Here is a 15,293-nt window from a genome sequence, read left to right as displayed (position 1 = left end):
ATTTAGAAAAAAAAAAATCTTTGAAAGATATTGACGTGTTTCATCTTTCAGCTTTCTGTTATTTGTTGGTTTGATCAATCTAAAAAAATATAGTAGTTATGAGAACCTACCAATTCTCTGGAGCTCAGTACAAGTACTGAAGTCTTTGCCAGAGATAACAAGTAGTGTGGCTAGATTTATCCCAGCATATTCATTGGGCTGAACTTCAAAGCCCTTTCTATACCTGGAGGGACAAAATAGACTAGAATTAGAGCGCAAATACAAAGTACTCAAAGATTGATTGTCAATAAGTAAGTATATTCGGAATTCAAATAATAATAAAAATAAAATAAAAATTATATATATATAATAAATAGTTAAAGAGATAGATAGATAGACAGATAGATATCCCCATTAAAACATGCACAAATATAAACATTTTTTTCTTTCCCCCTCTCCCCCCCCAAAAAAAAAAAATAATTTTTAAATAGAAACTACCCAATTTCAGCAAAATATAGAGACTTTGCCAAGAAGATAGTCTGCTGGCATGCTTATCATGTTACATATAGATTTAAAACTCAACCAGATATATATTTTAACATTTGGCACAGTAAGTAATAAAAAAATGGGCTAAAATTTACCAGGTGATTGCATTATGAAGAGCGTCTTGATCAGTGTAATCAGAATCAACAAACTTGTCCTTATAGATTCGACCACACAAACATATCATGTCAGGAACAGGAGTTTCTGACTTCTCTATTGCCTATACAGAAAAACAAACAAACATTGAACAGCTGATAGCATATAAGTTGAGAAATCATATCAAGAAAACAGCAACAATACAATGTGATATGAATATTACAATTAAAAAAATAAAAGTAATAGAAATTACCTTCAATATAACACTCAATGCTTTTTCTCTGTTACCATTCCTAAAAAAATTTAATGAATTTTCTTTAAAATTTGTTAAATAATATTTATACAATTTTTTACATCAAGTTAACATAATCTGAACTGAATAAATGTTGAATAAGTTGTGAGTGATTCACAAGAAAAAAAGTTTGACTTAACAATGTTTGATAAAGAAATTGTTAACAGTAATTTATATTTATTGAAATGTCTAAACAAAAAGAAAATGCAGAATGATTTCATATTACATATAGCCTAAACCTGTCTAAAACTTTTTTAGATTAATTCGTCATTTTAGCTCTCGTTTTGTTTGTAATGTTATCACAGCGCCTTGAGCCTACATTTTGTTTGTTAACAGCGCTTTATAAATAAAATTATTATTATTATTATTAAATCTCTCACCTATTTAATGAAAAGGAATACAAATACTGTATGCCAATGTTGTTCTCAATCTTAATGAAAGGGAAGGTACTGACATCTTCAACAAGTTTAACCATTGCTTTGTAGTCCTTCAATAGTTATGGTAACAAAACAGACAACATAATAATGTTAGTACATATTTATTAAGTTGCAGATAACATTCATCTCTTCTATTTGCTGCATACACACGCACAAAATATAGGTGTTCTCTAAACATTTGAGAGATAGTTTGAAAGCCAGGCCAACATATTTTGGGCAGCCCCAAAAAGGAGAAAAGTTGCTAGCAGAGATACCTACATCCGAAAATGGAAATGTGTATTACCAGGCCTAAAAATTTGTATTTTGAGGGCCAAATTAGTATTTTCTTAAATATAAAGAAATATATTCACGAAAGACTGAAATCCATAAAAACATTCTAGCATGTAAAATACATGAAATGAAACAACCCAGAAAATGAACCAAGTATAAAGTTATAAGATCAAAGAAACAGATGACCTTAACATCATCTGCCCTATAGATTGCAAGGTCTGAAAGGGGAACTTTACTTTTACATTCAGCACATTTTTATTTTTCAAAATATTAACATATTTAGACTTTATTACAATTTTTCTGAAATATATCAGAATGTTGCCTTTCTTTGACAGTAGCACCACCTGTCAATGATTTTATGCACAAAATGCCTCTAGTGTTTATTCCTGATTATATAATTGCATCAACAGAAAATTCATTCAAAAGAACTGGAGTTTTTGTTAGAAGTGAATTTAGACTTAAAGCACATGCAATGGTTTGCTTGGCTGGAACAGTGACTTCCAGTTTATCTTATATATTACAGACGTTACTTCAAAAAGGAGCCAATTATGTGCTACTCATTTCATGTGTCAATCTAGTTATGCCTGTTAATCAATGACTTAAACTCTGCTAAGTCATAGGTTTTTCTGGCTGATCAGGCAAACTAATTCTTTCTCTTTGGAATTTTCTTTGGAATATTTGTATGTTATAACTCTCACTGCTCTTTTTTACAGACAGGTAATTAGTCACTGGACTTGGTTCTAATATAGAAGCTTGGCTATTGAGTCTGCAAATTAGATTCATTCCCTAGCTATTGTAAGTTAAAGCTATTTATTCTAGGTTCTTATGCTTGAAGTTGTTTTAGAAAACCATCCAACAGATGTGTTAGAGAGAGCAATGAATCAAGAAATGTATGCTCCTTTTTCTGCATAAGAAAATGCTTTTCTTTTGTAAGCACACTCAGCCTTGATTTCAAATCTTTGAATTTAGGCTTTTATAGTGATGGAACCTAGTTCAGTCACTGATGACTATAGCAGTAGCTTTAAATCTGCTGCAGGAGATACTTTCTGCCATTCTATAGACGGGGCTAATCAATTTGATTCCCTTTGTCATGGTATTCATGTGTCAACAATGTTAAAAGGGAGATTTAGCTTAGCCACCCTTTCTGCCAATAAAACCTCAGCCCTTGTCAAAAGAACTCTTTCCAGAATTGGGTGGCTTGTAAAATAATTCTAAATCTAGATCTACATCAATCTGAGTTGCCTGACATCCATCACATCATAAGATACAATACTAGACTTAGACTCTATTATTCAATACAGATTGTGATCTAGTCTAGGTCTATACATAGATCTACATTGAATAAAAGCCTGATGAATTAGACTTAGTCTAGAACTAACCAATCAAATAATTAAGAATTATTCCTGATCAGTTTGAATTCACAAGAATCGAAATAAACTGACATTGAAACTAGTGAAATCTGCCCTTGTAGAATGTCACCAGAGAATGCTGACCATGTACTTCAAAACTGCATTCTTTATTTTCCTATTTTTTTGAGTTGGGTAGGGAAAGCACATTTTTAGATGAAAAATCGTACTTGCTATTTTCATATTCACATGCCTACTAAATACGCAGGATCCATACTAGTAGGCATCTCTGATGTTGACTGATTTTCCATCTGTCACATTCAGATCTCTAATACTAAAAGAGCTAATGAAATCAAAATGGCTGGAACAGTTAGTTACTTTAAGTTTTCAAAGCACAAATCCTTTTATGTTCACATGCTCAAAAATATTTTACCCTCCATTTTCAACTTAATTGCTTACTAAGCAAGTAGTATGTATGAGTATGTGTGAAAGCATTAACTCTCTTAGTTATCCTGATTTTTTTTTTTCTTTTGATTTGACTAATTGAAGTAATAATGAGTTGGGAAAATATTTTTGGACAAGATTCTCTATAACATTGATTGAGAAAAAAAGACTTAAATGTATGAAATATACTGACCTGGACCTCTCGGAAGGAAATCAGCATATTGAATACAGTGTCTACAGTTAACAACTGGGGGTCGTCAAGCCTTCTACGCATTCCCAATAAGGCCTGTTAAGTATTAATATATATAAATATATAGTTAGCCTATAAATTAAAATGTAAAAAAAAAAAAGAAGAAAGAAAGATTTGCTTGAAGATAATGTAACATATTTATAGCATGTGTGTGTGTGTTTGCAAAGGAAACCCTTTTCTAAAGATAGCTGAAATTTAAAAATATATATTAATAAACTCTATAAATTTGTAAAACACAAACTATGTTATGAACAAACCTGTTTTAGATCTTCTCCTTTGTAAGTCTCTCTGGCTTTCCTGAGATCACTTAAAAATCGTTCTTTAGCGTGAATTCTAGGATGAAATAGATTAATTTTAACTTTTTTTTCATTACAAATAAATATAAGTATATATCGCAGGAAATGGTAACTGATTTAAGCGCAGCATTACCTATAAAATGCCTCGAATGGAACGCATCTCAAAAAGCCACTGACAACCAGTCCAACCCCTGATCTTCATGTGCGGATCAGATATTGAGACCAGTGGAACTGCTACCACTGAGAGGAGAAATGGAAAAGGCGAGCAACTGGGGCCTAAACCAGTAAGCTTCGGGTAGGAGCTCATTAGCTTTGGTTGGAAGGAAAACTTTGAATCCAAACCTCTGCTGCCTTGTGGCTATACCCAAAATGGGAAAGTCTTTATTCAACAACTAAGAGGAAAAATCAGGAGCTGGTGACCCTTAGGCAGCTTTTGGCACAGTTTGTGGCACACAGTGACACAATTTGGCAGATTCTGAGACACTACTGATCCCAAAACTGTATTGGATATTTGCTGTTCTTTTGGACACATCATCTGCATGGATGGAGGGAACTGCTCTGTGGGCAACACTGTTCCAACTATAAATAATTCCCAAGCTTTCATCTTGTTTTATTGTGTCAGATAAATAAACCTTAGTCCTTCTACGACTGAGGGAGGCCAACAATATATATATATATATATACTAGCTATGTTTTTTTTTTTGCCTGGCTTTGCTCAGGTTTTTATATATGAGTGTTTCTCCAGTACTGGTGCCAAAAAGTGTCACATTATGCTAAAAATTAAAGTTGAAGTTTTTGGTTTCATTTCAACTGTATTCACTTCTTCAACCAGTTCACTTTAAGAATTTATCAATAGAAAATGAATTGCAAGATGTAGATTTTGACAGCAGTGTCTATTCAAGGGGTACCCCCTTTTGCGTCACAGGTGCATCACCGGGACACCACTTGATAATTTAACAACGACCAATTGATAAATTCATTGTATTTTAGCATAATATAACTGTCTTTATTGATATTAGTCTTTAGATACTGAAATTTATGCTTTTGCATAGAAAAAGTGGATTTGAGCTCAATTCAAAATTTGGGACACCGTAGCACCTGTGACACTACAAGTTAAAGTTTTTTTAAAAGATATTCTGTGAGAATATAGAAATTATTTTATTTTTGCACTAAAGTGATCCATTAGACTTGTTATTAAGTTCACTATTCTAGTCATAAAGTACCCATTTGTAAAAATGCTGCTTTAATTTCACAAAATGTCGCGGGTGCTTCATGGGACACCATTTTTTAAAATAATGTTTATAAGTTTATATTTTTGTCTTATCTGTGCACAAGTGAATGATCATTATTATTTTTAATTATTGACAAATATATATTTTATATCTTTTGTTAGTTTTAACACACAGAAAAAGGTTTGAAAAAAAAAAGAATGAAAAGAAAACATAAAACTGTACACAAATTTTATTTGACAAATTCAGAAATCAAAACATTCCACTCTCAAACTATTGCCATTGGTATCAACATCACTTCAGTAACAATCATGTCTGCATACACTAACTGTATGTCCTGCACTTCTGGATATATATTTATATATTTCTTTAATTTCTGTGCCTTTTTAAAAAATTATTTCTGCGCTGATCATCCAGGACTTCTATCACAACTCCTGTTAGAAAAAATTACCAGCAATGTTGAAAAGTTAATACTTCAATCTAAAACATACTTTGAACTTGTTTATTGAAATAAAAAGGTACACAGTGCAAAAAATTAAACCTGGATAGAATATTTCCCCATACTTGACAATCACACAGCTATTTACAATGTACTTTTGATGAGTGAAGAAAATTGTTTGGGCCTGAAAAAACAACAACATGAGGCTGAAATACTTAACTTCTAAAATGAGTCTAAAATTATTTAGCAAGGTATATTATTAAAAAACAACTTATACAATACAGGTAACATAAGATTCAATGAAAATGTTTAAAATGTTTATATGTAAAAGCTCTTTACCTTTGAATTTGAGCATATGGGACTGACATCCAAAGAGTCTTCAAGATTTGACTGAGATTGCACTACTGAAGAAAAAGAAACAATTTCATTTAGAAATCAATTACGTAATTTTAAAATGAATAATGTTTTTTTCTCAGATAATTGTAAAGTGCTATTTAAAAATAAATAAATACAAGTACTTACCATTTTGTTTCTGAAGTTTGAACACCTTCCAAGAGCCACATATTTCATCATGCAGGCACTGACTGCCATATATATGAATTTCTGTATGGATAGCAGAAACAGCTTCTATTTCTGTAAGCAATAGTGTTAGGTGTAATACCTCTCACTAGGTCATTAAAAGATCCTTCTTTATTTACTGGTCGCCACTTTGATACCTTTTGCAGTGTACCATCACTCTGAACATACTCATCCGTCATCTTTGACCACATACTATACTCCACTCTGCTAATTCATCTGTGCAATCTTTTAAAGGCTCAATACTTGTTAATTAAATCCACACCACAGTTGCTACATGATCTTTCAATGCACTGCAGCTTATGAAAACAATTGGCATTAGTTCTTGGGCATAGAGTTAAGTCAAGTGATGAAGCTGGATTTATTAATGTCAGCTCTCTGTGTCCTTTTTTGATCAGAAATTTATTAATGCCCTCTATGTAAAGAAAAATCTTCAAACACAACTCACATAAGCAAGACTGCATCTTATGTTAAGTAGCTTTTGCATGAAACGTTTTCCTGTTTGAGCACTAACAGATGATTGAGAGGGATCAGTTCCCTCTACTGTAAAAAATGAATATTGTTTCCAAGGCATTTTGTGCAATGCAATCACGTCATTTTTTTTCTTGCAATTTGTTCTGATTTGCACTTGGACATAAAACTTCTTGACCAAATGTTAGAAATGAGTAGCACAACCTCTGAGTTTGTTGTACTTACTAAGGATACTGCAGAGTACTTGTCTATGAGCACTAGACATCTGACTTTTTTTTTTGCTGGTGGAGTGTAGTTAGGTTTTGATACTTTCTTTAATGTTGTTTAGAAGGATGAGCTTTCTTCTCTCAGGTAGGCGCAGAAAGCGTATGTCATGGACAGCTTTTACTTTTTCTTGGGGAGCATATTTGTGTGAGACCATCAAAAACTGCAGCATATTTCTTGGGTGACCTAGGCAATTTCATCAAAGCCCTTGAAACAGCCATTCTTTTTGCCACTGGAGTCTGGAATCCAGTACCTAGTGATTCACCAACCTCTGCTGAGATGACATTAAGTGGACTATTAGCTTGCTGTTTTCTTTCTTTGCGTTTTCTGTTTATCCAAGCTTTTTCATGTGGGCTTAACTAGGCCCTGTATGCAGCTTTTCTCAACCTTTCCTTTTCTCTCTGCTCTAAAACAGCAACACGTGTTAGAGACTCAGGCTTTGATGCTTGTAAATTTAGAGTCTTTCTTGGCTTGTAGACGCCTTGAAACTCTAACAGATACTCCATTACTGAAATCTGTAATTTATAAAAAATGTATAAGTATCTAAATAAATAGATCTATTATATATAATATAGGCCTACTAATAAATTTCATAAACATATAATATATTATATATTGGTGCATTATTTAAATCTAGTCTAGTAATGCCCATAATTGCTTGATAGGGATAGACTCAATCAATAGTATAGGACTAGTACTGTTAATTATATTAACTTAAGTTATAATCATTCAGTGGTAGACTGAAAGAACTGAATACAATATAATTGAATATACTGTATAAACAATACAATGGAAATTAAGTGCAGGTTAAACCAAACTTTGTTTTAGATACTATCTACATTTTAATATAGAATAGGTCTATAATATAGATCTAGTCTCTAGATATTTTTCTAGATACTGGTCAATTTAAAGAAAAATATATTATTAAATCTAAAATTAGATTCTAAATCTAGTCATAAATGATCTAGTCTAGAGTCACTAGTCTAGATTCATAAAAGATCTAATGATTTCTAATCTAATAATCTAGTTTAGATCTAAATCTAGATATTGAATTAGATCTAGACTGACTAGACTATTCTACTCTACTCTAGGTCTAGATCAAGACTCAAGAGTAAATCTAGCTATAATATAATGAATTACATAATTAGATCTAGATCTAGGTCTAGATCTAGAGTAAATCTAGATAATGAATTACATAATTAGATCTAGATCTAGAGTAAATCTAGATTTAGGTCTAGAGGTCTAATCAGTCTAGATTTCTAGATCTAGAGTTAAGCTCTTTAAAGTTTTAAAGACAAGTGTCCGAGATGCGCCTCAAACGAAAGATCTAATAGTTCTAAATCTTATTTACAGTAATAAGTAAATTTTAATTATTTAATATTTCTTAAACAGTACCGCTTTATTTCTTTTAGATGTAGCTAATATTATCTGACACTGTAAAATCTTTAACAAACTATCACTAAAATCTATTTGGACTTAACAGACGCAAACTAGGACACCATTTGTAAACAAACGGAGTAGTGTCCACTGAAACGCCCCAAACGATGTAAAGTAAAATTACAAAAAATATATAATAAAAGATGTCAAAAAATGTTCATTTAAAATGATTAATTATGAAAATAGTTTATTACATATATTAAAATCATTTAATCTTAATTAAAACTTCCATGAATACAGAAAACGTAACAAATCCTGAACTCGCATTAGACGCTACATGTGACGCCATAATTTATGCATGGAAAACACCAGCACGGGGTCCCAAGGAGCGCCTCAACGCCTAATCCAATTTACTTCTCAAAATAAAAACAAATTAATTATTTTAAATCGCTACACACGTCTACTATTACATCAACATAATTGTTTTAGAAATATAAACTTTTTGTTTAGTAACAGGCTTTAAAATTGATTAACTTTACGATTTAAGACTAAATTGTGTTCAAGACGCTTCACGTGACGTCATGATTGAATGGTTAAATTTAGTAACCTCGTAATAAAAAAAGCACTTCGATTTGGATATTGCAATCAAACTTATTTGTAATAAGCTTAAATTTCAGTAGAATAATGAAATATCTACGTACCTGATGGGTTGTTGATTCACAAAAGATCACAAAAAACAGATTAAATGAGGTTTTTGTGCAAGATTGCCGGCGATTGATCGTGTCGACGCTTGAGGCGCATCAATGGTTAATTGTGGGACACGCTATTGTTTACGTACTCCTGTTAATTACTACGCTAGTATTTCCAGCGGAAACGGCACTTCTTTTGTTCTACACAATACCTGTGATGCTCAAAAGAACTCTCATTCATAAAAAGTAGTGTTGTGGGAAAAATAATCCCATTCTTAACACACGCAGCACAGGCGCTTCATCTGGGACACCTCGACCTATTTTAAGCTCGTTATGCATGTTTAGAAAGCTTTTAACAAAAAAAATACTTTAAAAGAAATCTTTAATGCTTGTTGTAACAGAAATGCAATGTTGAGCGTATTATTTATTTCTTGTTTACAATTCATAGAGGATTGTAATTCCGTATAAAGTGGGACACATCGCGATGCGCCTCAAACGCCTTTTTGTGGCCGTGTTTAATCAATATTTTGATAACCTTGAGAAAAACTAAATAATGACATTGAAATATGAGGATCTTGTTAACATATTCCAACAAAGATGGAAGTTTTATGCCCCTTGGTTTTAGTACGATATTAATTCAATCATACCATGGTGTTCCGTGTTACATCAAAAGCTGCCATTTTGGGTAGTAATTTCACACATTTTTTACAATTTCAATATTTCCCTAGCACCTTATGAGCTCAAAATATCAAAATTTATAGATTAACCATTTCTTAATGCAATGTAATGCAAATTGTCACATTTGAATAACAATCTTATGAAATACGGACTTTTTAGTGAACCAACACCTAGTTGTAACCAGTACTGGAGAAACACTCATATATATAAATGACATCTATGCAGTTTCAATAACTAAAATCTATGTCAAGATACCTCAATGACCTAAATCTAGTAACTCTCTTGTTGCAGGGCAACTTTACATATCCTAAAATCACCACTATTATATAAGAAGCGTTAATGCCAAGTTTCATTGATATTGGTCAAATGATTATTATTTCTATGAAAGACATAAATACACCTTACATTGTACTTTATAAATTAGATATATATATATAAATCCATTTGGTTCCAATGTTAAAAATCTTAGTCATAATCAGTCAATGAGCAATTAGCTAATAAGAATAAAGATGCTTAATGTAATAAGAATTGTTCAATTGTCAGACAGGAACAAGAGTAAAAAAAACAACAACACAAAATGTTTCAACTAATACTTACATATTATCTTCATCCATATCTTCAAACATAGTCTTCAGTTTTTTCCCAAGCCCAATAGTTTCAGGATGGATAACACATAGTTCAGACATTCTTGTGGCTCCTGGATCACTCACAACACACTGACCATTGCCATCAATTTGGTAAGGAAGAAAGAGAATGCCTGCTTGACAGGACATCTGGAAGAACAGAGAGAAATTACAGCTTGTTAAAAAAAAAAAAGACAATTTTTTTCTCTTTGAATCTAAATAAAAGCAGTTCCCGGCCATATTTTTAATGACCTTATTAAAATAACATGTCATTAAATATATAAAACGACTGATTTAGATCAATAATGTATATAGTTGATTAGTTAATTTCATAATCAATTACCTTGAGTGACATGGACATCTCTGGATCTGAATCAAAGATGGTGACAATATTGTGTTTCATACCCATTGACTGCCTAATGCCAATATGGTAAAACAGTGGTGCCTGCTGCACTGACAGAGACATGTCCACCACTGCCAGCTCAGCATTGTAGAATGTGTCAAGGACAGCTGTCTCACCAAAGTCTAACTTCTGAAAAGGCACTAATTCTAAAGTGCCATTTGCTCTAGAAAGATAATACAGAAAGTAAAATATATTTTTTTTAAATGTTATTTAACCATAAGCTGTAAATTGGAGGCATTAGGTGAAGGTCTGACCTTTGAAAAGATGGTCCAGGTATGAAACCTGGTTAGGATTTGTACTTAGTACTTTTCCAAGAAAGGTATTAAAATTAAACATTTAAAATTGAAGTGTTATAGAGCTACAAATGCAATGTAATGAGAGCAATAAAAAGTGTTTTTGTTAATGGTTTTGAATTTAAAAAGTAAGAAATCTTGAACATGGACAGGTGATCAGGTCTGATTATTTTTTTAATTAAACTTTATCAGTGAACAAACATTTTTTATTAGTTGTATGGCTACTTGTGCTGCTAAGCAAACAGAAAGTTAAACATTATTTAAAAGTAGCAAGACAAAAGAAGAAAAATGTTAATTTGTTTTTTTTATGTACCAAAAAAATTGGTAAGACTTACTCTTTAACAACTGTCTGTAACTCCTTAAAAGCCTTTTCTCTAGCTAGCAATAGCTCACTGCTGACTGCAGGACCCTTCAGCTCACCATTCTCATTAACAACACATACTACCTTCATGGTTCTCTGAGAACAACATAAATTTAAAAATGCTTCTATATATATAACTATTTGTAAATAAATTGCATTAATTGTGTTTAAATTACTGTTTGGGACCCCTCAGCGCAAGAAAACATTTATATAAAGAAACAAACAGATTCTATGCAAAATAGAGCCTTGAAATTTATAGCAAATAAATATTCACATTTGATTAAGAGTAACACCATTGGTAAAATCACTAAATATAGAACTAAATTAAGAAGACAATCAAGTAAAGTAGTAATTATACATAAAAAAACATACTATACATAATTTACAAATTATACAAAAACAAAATCTTTAAAGATACTCAGAAAGACACAAAGACAAAGGTACATATTTTCTTATTCCAAATTTATGACAAAATCGTACACAAGTGCTCCTTCTTCCCCATTGCCATAAGAACTAGAGCATGGAATTAGCCAGAAAACATCAACAACAACTTAGCAGAGTTTAAAACAATGGTTAACATACATGTCTTGATTGAAATGTGTGTGAAATGCACCTAGGGTGTAATCTTTTCTTTTGAAGCAACATTGTTGCTGTTATGTAAGATGATTGACTAATATTATATAGGGGCCTATAATAGCCTTTGTTTTAGCTCCAGTGGCTGACTGGGTTAATGTGTGTGAAACCTACTCACACACGTGACTCAGGCAAATGACACAGGTCAACAGCTGTCAATTGGCAAGGTGTAGTTCTACTAGTACCTATATATAATATTATACAAATTAAATATGACCTGTGTTATGGTCATGTGATCAAAAGCTTTCCTGGACCAGAGTCAGAGTGTGTAAGGAGTTCAGGTCAGGACATCAAGGACGGTGTGGTACAATATATAATATGTCCTCAAAAATGTAGCGTCCTGGGAGACTAGTCTAGTAAAGTTAGTACAGTATAGCAGCAGTGAGTAGCCGATTGTGTAGTTTTGGCTGTTGATATATTTCTACGGTTATTAATTAAACCACATATTATATATAATATAATATTATTTGGAGCTCTTGTTGTCAACTTCTTTTATTAGATGTGTTGTGTTGAGCAGCGTTTACAGAAGGCCTGGTAGAAAAAATCTTAACAATATAGATCTTTAAAAAAAACTATAAAAAAAAAGATTTATTTATTATTATTAGATCAAGAATCCAAAGTCATATATATATATATTATTATACTCTTGATTGACTAGAAAGTCACTACTAGACTCTAGATCTAGTATACTACTACAGTACAGTACTTCTATAGTGACTAGTCACTTGAGTTGATTACAATCACTAGAGTAGACTCAGTAGAGTGTCACAAGATCTAAATCTAGAATTTTCTTCATCTACTATGTTAACTATGTACTTTTTTAACTATTTACTACTAAGACTAAACAACTGCTGAACACTAAGACTCAGAACAGTACTAACACTACTAACATAACAGTAAATGAGTAACAGTAACAATTTGAATACATCACACTCACAGTATTTATATTTTATTATATAAGTATTGAGTAGACCAATATCCAATACTAGAGTAATAGTACTAATACAGATTACAGAAGTATCAACTGAGCAGTCAACAGGAGTGCAGTACTGTGTGTGAGTACACCAGTAGTAGTAGTAGCCAGTTGAGTAGACTACTCAGTACTCTCAACTCTCAGACTGAGTAACTGAGTCGACTCTCATTTACTTACTCTCACTACTCTGACTACAGAGTTACTCTTCAGAAAACTGAGAAACTTCTACTTCTTACTCAGACGACTCATCACTACACTTACACTAGTCTACACTGACTACAGTTACTCAGAGTTACTGACTACTCTACCAGTACTAGCAGTAGTACTAACTAAGTTAACTAAGTACCAGTCACTCCAATTGAGTCCAATGCACACGCTTAGCGGAAACAAATAATCCATATGAAAATTTACCGCAATTTTTACACCTGCAAACTTACTTTTATTATCAAAATGCAACTCTAAAAACAATATTCATAATGGCTTTTCCAACGTTGGTGGCAATATGTTTTTTGGAAGACTTTACCTTTTCCTTTACTACGCCATTTTATAAAAACAGTCTAGATCTAGTTCCGGGGAATTACATCCCTTGAAGGTCGCCACAAATTGAACCAAATATTAGCCTACCATGGCCTACCTACTATTACTTTTTTTTTAGAAGCCCTAGAAAGAAAAATAGCCGATATTAGTTTGTGTCCTTCCGTCCCGCTTAAATCACAGTAATTAGAAAAGACTAGCGTTACCCACCGTTTCGACCTAATGTAGATCGAATTATTAAAATTAAATTGTACAAAAAAAAAAAACTACAAAAAACACTATTTTAAATAAATATATATATCATGGGCGTAGCCAGGATTTTTATTTCGGGGGGGGGGGGGGGGGGTTAGGGGGGATTTTTTCTCCCCATCCCCCGCCCCCCCCCCCTCGCGAAAAAATATTTGTATATATGTATGTGTGTGTGTGTTCATAATCTTTATTACATTCTGACCCTTCATTCTTTTGGAACACGTTTATTGTGCCCTAGAATAGGTTCTTCCTGGAGTTAGTGAAAAAATTGTTGACTCTCCTCCATTACCAGCAAGGGGGTCTGGGGGAGCTCTATGTGCTCACCTTAGAACGGGGCGGAGCCCCGCCGCCAAGCACTATTTCGGGCATAGAATGCCAACAAAATGCATATTCTGAGGTATCTACAGTGCATTTTTCTGCTATTAAAAAGTCTTATTTCAAAAATGTATGTGCTATAATTACTGACTAAGACCCTGCCGCGCCGTTCGGCGCATTAGCCGTCAAGCTGTTTCCACAAAAATCTGTCACTGGTAATTTCTGAAGCCTCTTTTCACCTGCTCCGAGGACCTCCATGAATGTGTGGCGCAAAGTTGTACTAGGATGTTATCGCAACTCTTATTATGCGTAATTTATTTTGTCGGAGAACATGTCCCGCAAACCTCATGCGACGCTCTGTCACAATTTTACTAAGGGGTCGACTCCCAGTTCGGCTGAGGATTTCCTTGATTAAGACCCGATCTCAATAACTAACTCCTAAAATCTCTCTTAGCCATCTTTTTTGAGCCACATTTAGTGTTTTTCAATTTCGGCAGATGACTATTCACTGCACATTATTAATGGAACCCCGCCACTGGTAGAAATGTGTAACCTCTCTTGGATACGCTCTTGGAATTGGGTGACTGTAGTTTGCTTTAGATTTTATATCGAAAAGTGAAGTTTTATCGTCAAAATCATCTGTTAGAGGTTTTAAACTAAAAATCTCAGGACTTTATTGTTGTTTTTTAAATTCAAAACCCAATTTAGCTACGATCATATAATTTGGTAACTGTAGTTTGCTTTAGAGTAATATTGAAGATAGAGGTTTTCCACCTCACAACGCTCTGTAGGGGGATTTTAAACTCAAAACCATCTGGAGAAAAGGAGTTTAAACTCAAAACCCCCAATTCGCTTGGCTACGCTCAAATAATTTTAGGGTGTAATTTGCTTTTTTTTTTACATGAAGATGTATTTTTTAACTTCAAACCCCGCTGGCGGGGGGTTTAAACTCAAAACCCATATGGCTACGCTCTTAGATTTTAGAGTGTGTAATTTGCTTTTTTTTTTTATTATTGATAGTATTTTTTGCTTCAAACTCCACTGGAGGGGAGTTAAAACTTAAAACTGAGTCAAAACCCATTTAGCAGCGCTCATAACATTTTGAGTGCATAATTTGCTTTTTTTTCATATTGAAGAGGGGGTCTATCGTAAATTTTGGAGGGGGTTTTTAAATCAAAATCTTCCTTAACTGTGCACTTGGAATTTGGGGATTATCGTTTGCATTTTTTGTGT

At 32.9% G+C, this 15,293-nt stretch overlaps 1 protein-coding gene and 1 long non-coding RNA gene across 21 annotated transcripts in view; both read right to left on the bottom strand.

The window, feature by feature from the left end:
- Positions 1-13,549, bottom strand: part of LOC106060548 (mitogen-activated protein kinase kinase kinase 15-like) — a 48,435-nt gene extending 34,886 nt beyond the window's left edge. For all 19 annotated transcript variants that reach the window (XM_056031688.1, XM_056031691.1, XM_056031694.1 and 16 more), the window contains exons 1-10: positions 13,400-13,549; positions 11,331-11,452; positions 10,643-10,865; positions 10,274-10,449; positions 3,915-3,990; positions 3,601-3,693; positions 1,291-1,397; positions 872-911; positions 621-742; positions 111-223 (exon numbers count right to left, since the gene is read on the bottom strand). In XM_056031688.1, coding sequence (XP_055887663.1) covers positions 111-223; positions 621-742; positions 872-911; positions 1,291-1,397; positions 3,601-3,693; positions 3,915-3,990; positions 10,274-10,449; positions 10,643-10,865; positions 11,331-11,446 — 1,066 coding nt within the window. In that variant the 5' untranslated portion in view covers positions 11,447-11,452; positions 13,400-13,549. The remainder of the gene's footprint in view (positions 1-110; positions 224-620; positions 743-871; positions 912-1,290; positions 1,398-3,600; positions 3,694-3,914; positions 3,991-10,273; positions 10,450-10,642; positions 10,866-11,330; positions 11,453-13,399) is intronic.
- On the bottom strand, positions 5,400-9,884 carry LOC129926626 (uncharacterized). Of its 2 annotated transcripts, none has more exons than XR_008778335.1 (5): positions 8,564-9,884; positions 6,144-7,447; positions 5,961-6,025; positions 5,724-5,805; positions 5,400-5,616 (listed from the first exon to the last, which is right to left on the bottom strand). It is a non-coding gene; the product is annotated as an uncharacterized LOC129926626 (long non-coding RNA). The 2 variants fall into 2 exon arrangements; XR_008778334.1 differs by having other exon boundaries at positions 9,011-9,884.
- Positions 13,550-15,293: the final 1,744 nt, after the last annotated feature.

Source organism: Biomphalaria glabrata, chromosome 6 (assembly GCF_947242115.1).
Source record: "Biomphalaria glabrata chromosome 6, xgBioGlab47.1, whole genome shotgun sequence".
NCBI classification, from domain to species: Eukaryota; Metazoa; Mollusca; class Gastropoda; family Planorbidae; genus Biomphalaria; species Biomphalaria glabrata.
Note: the sequence above shows the minus strand (reverse complement) of the source record. Positions and strands in the feature narration are given on the sequence as shown.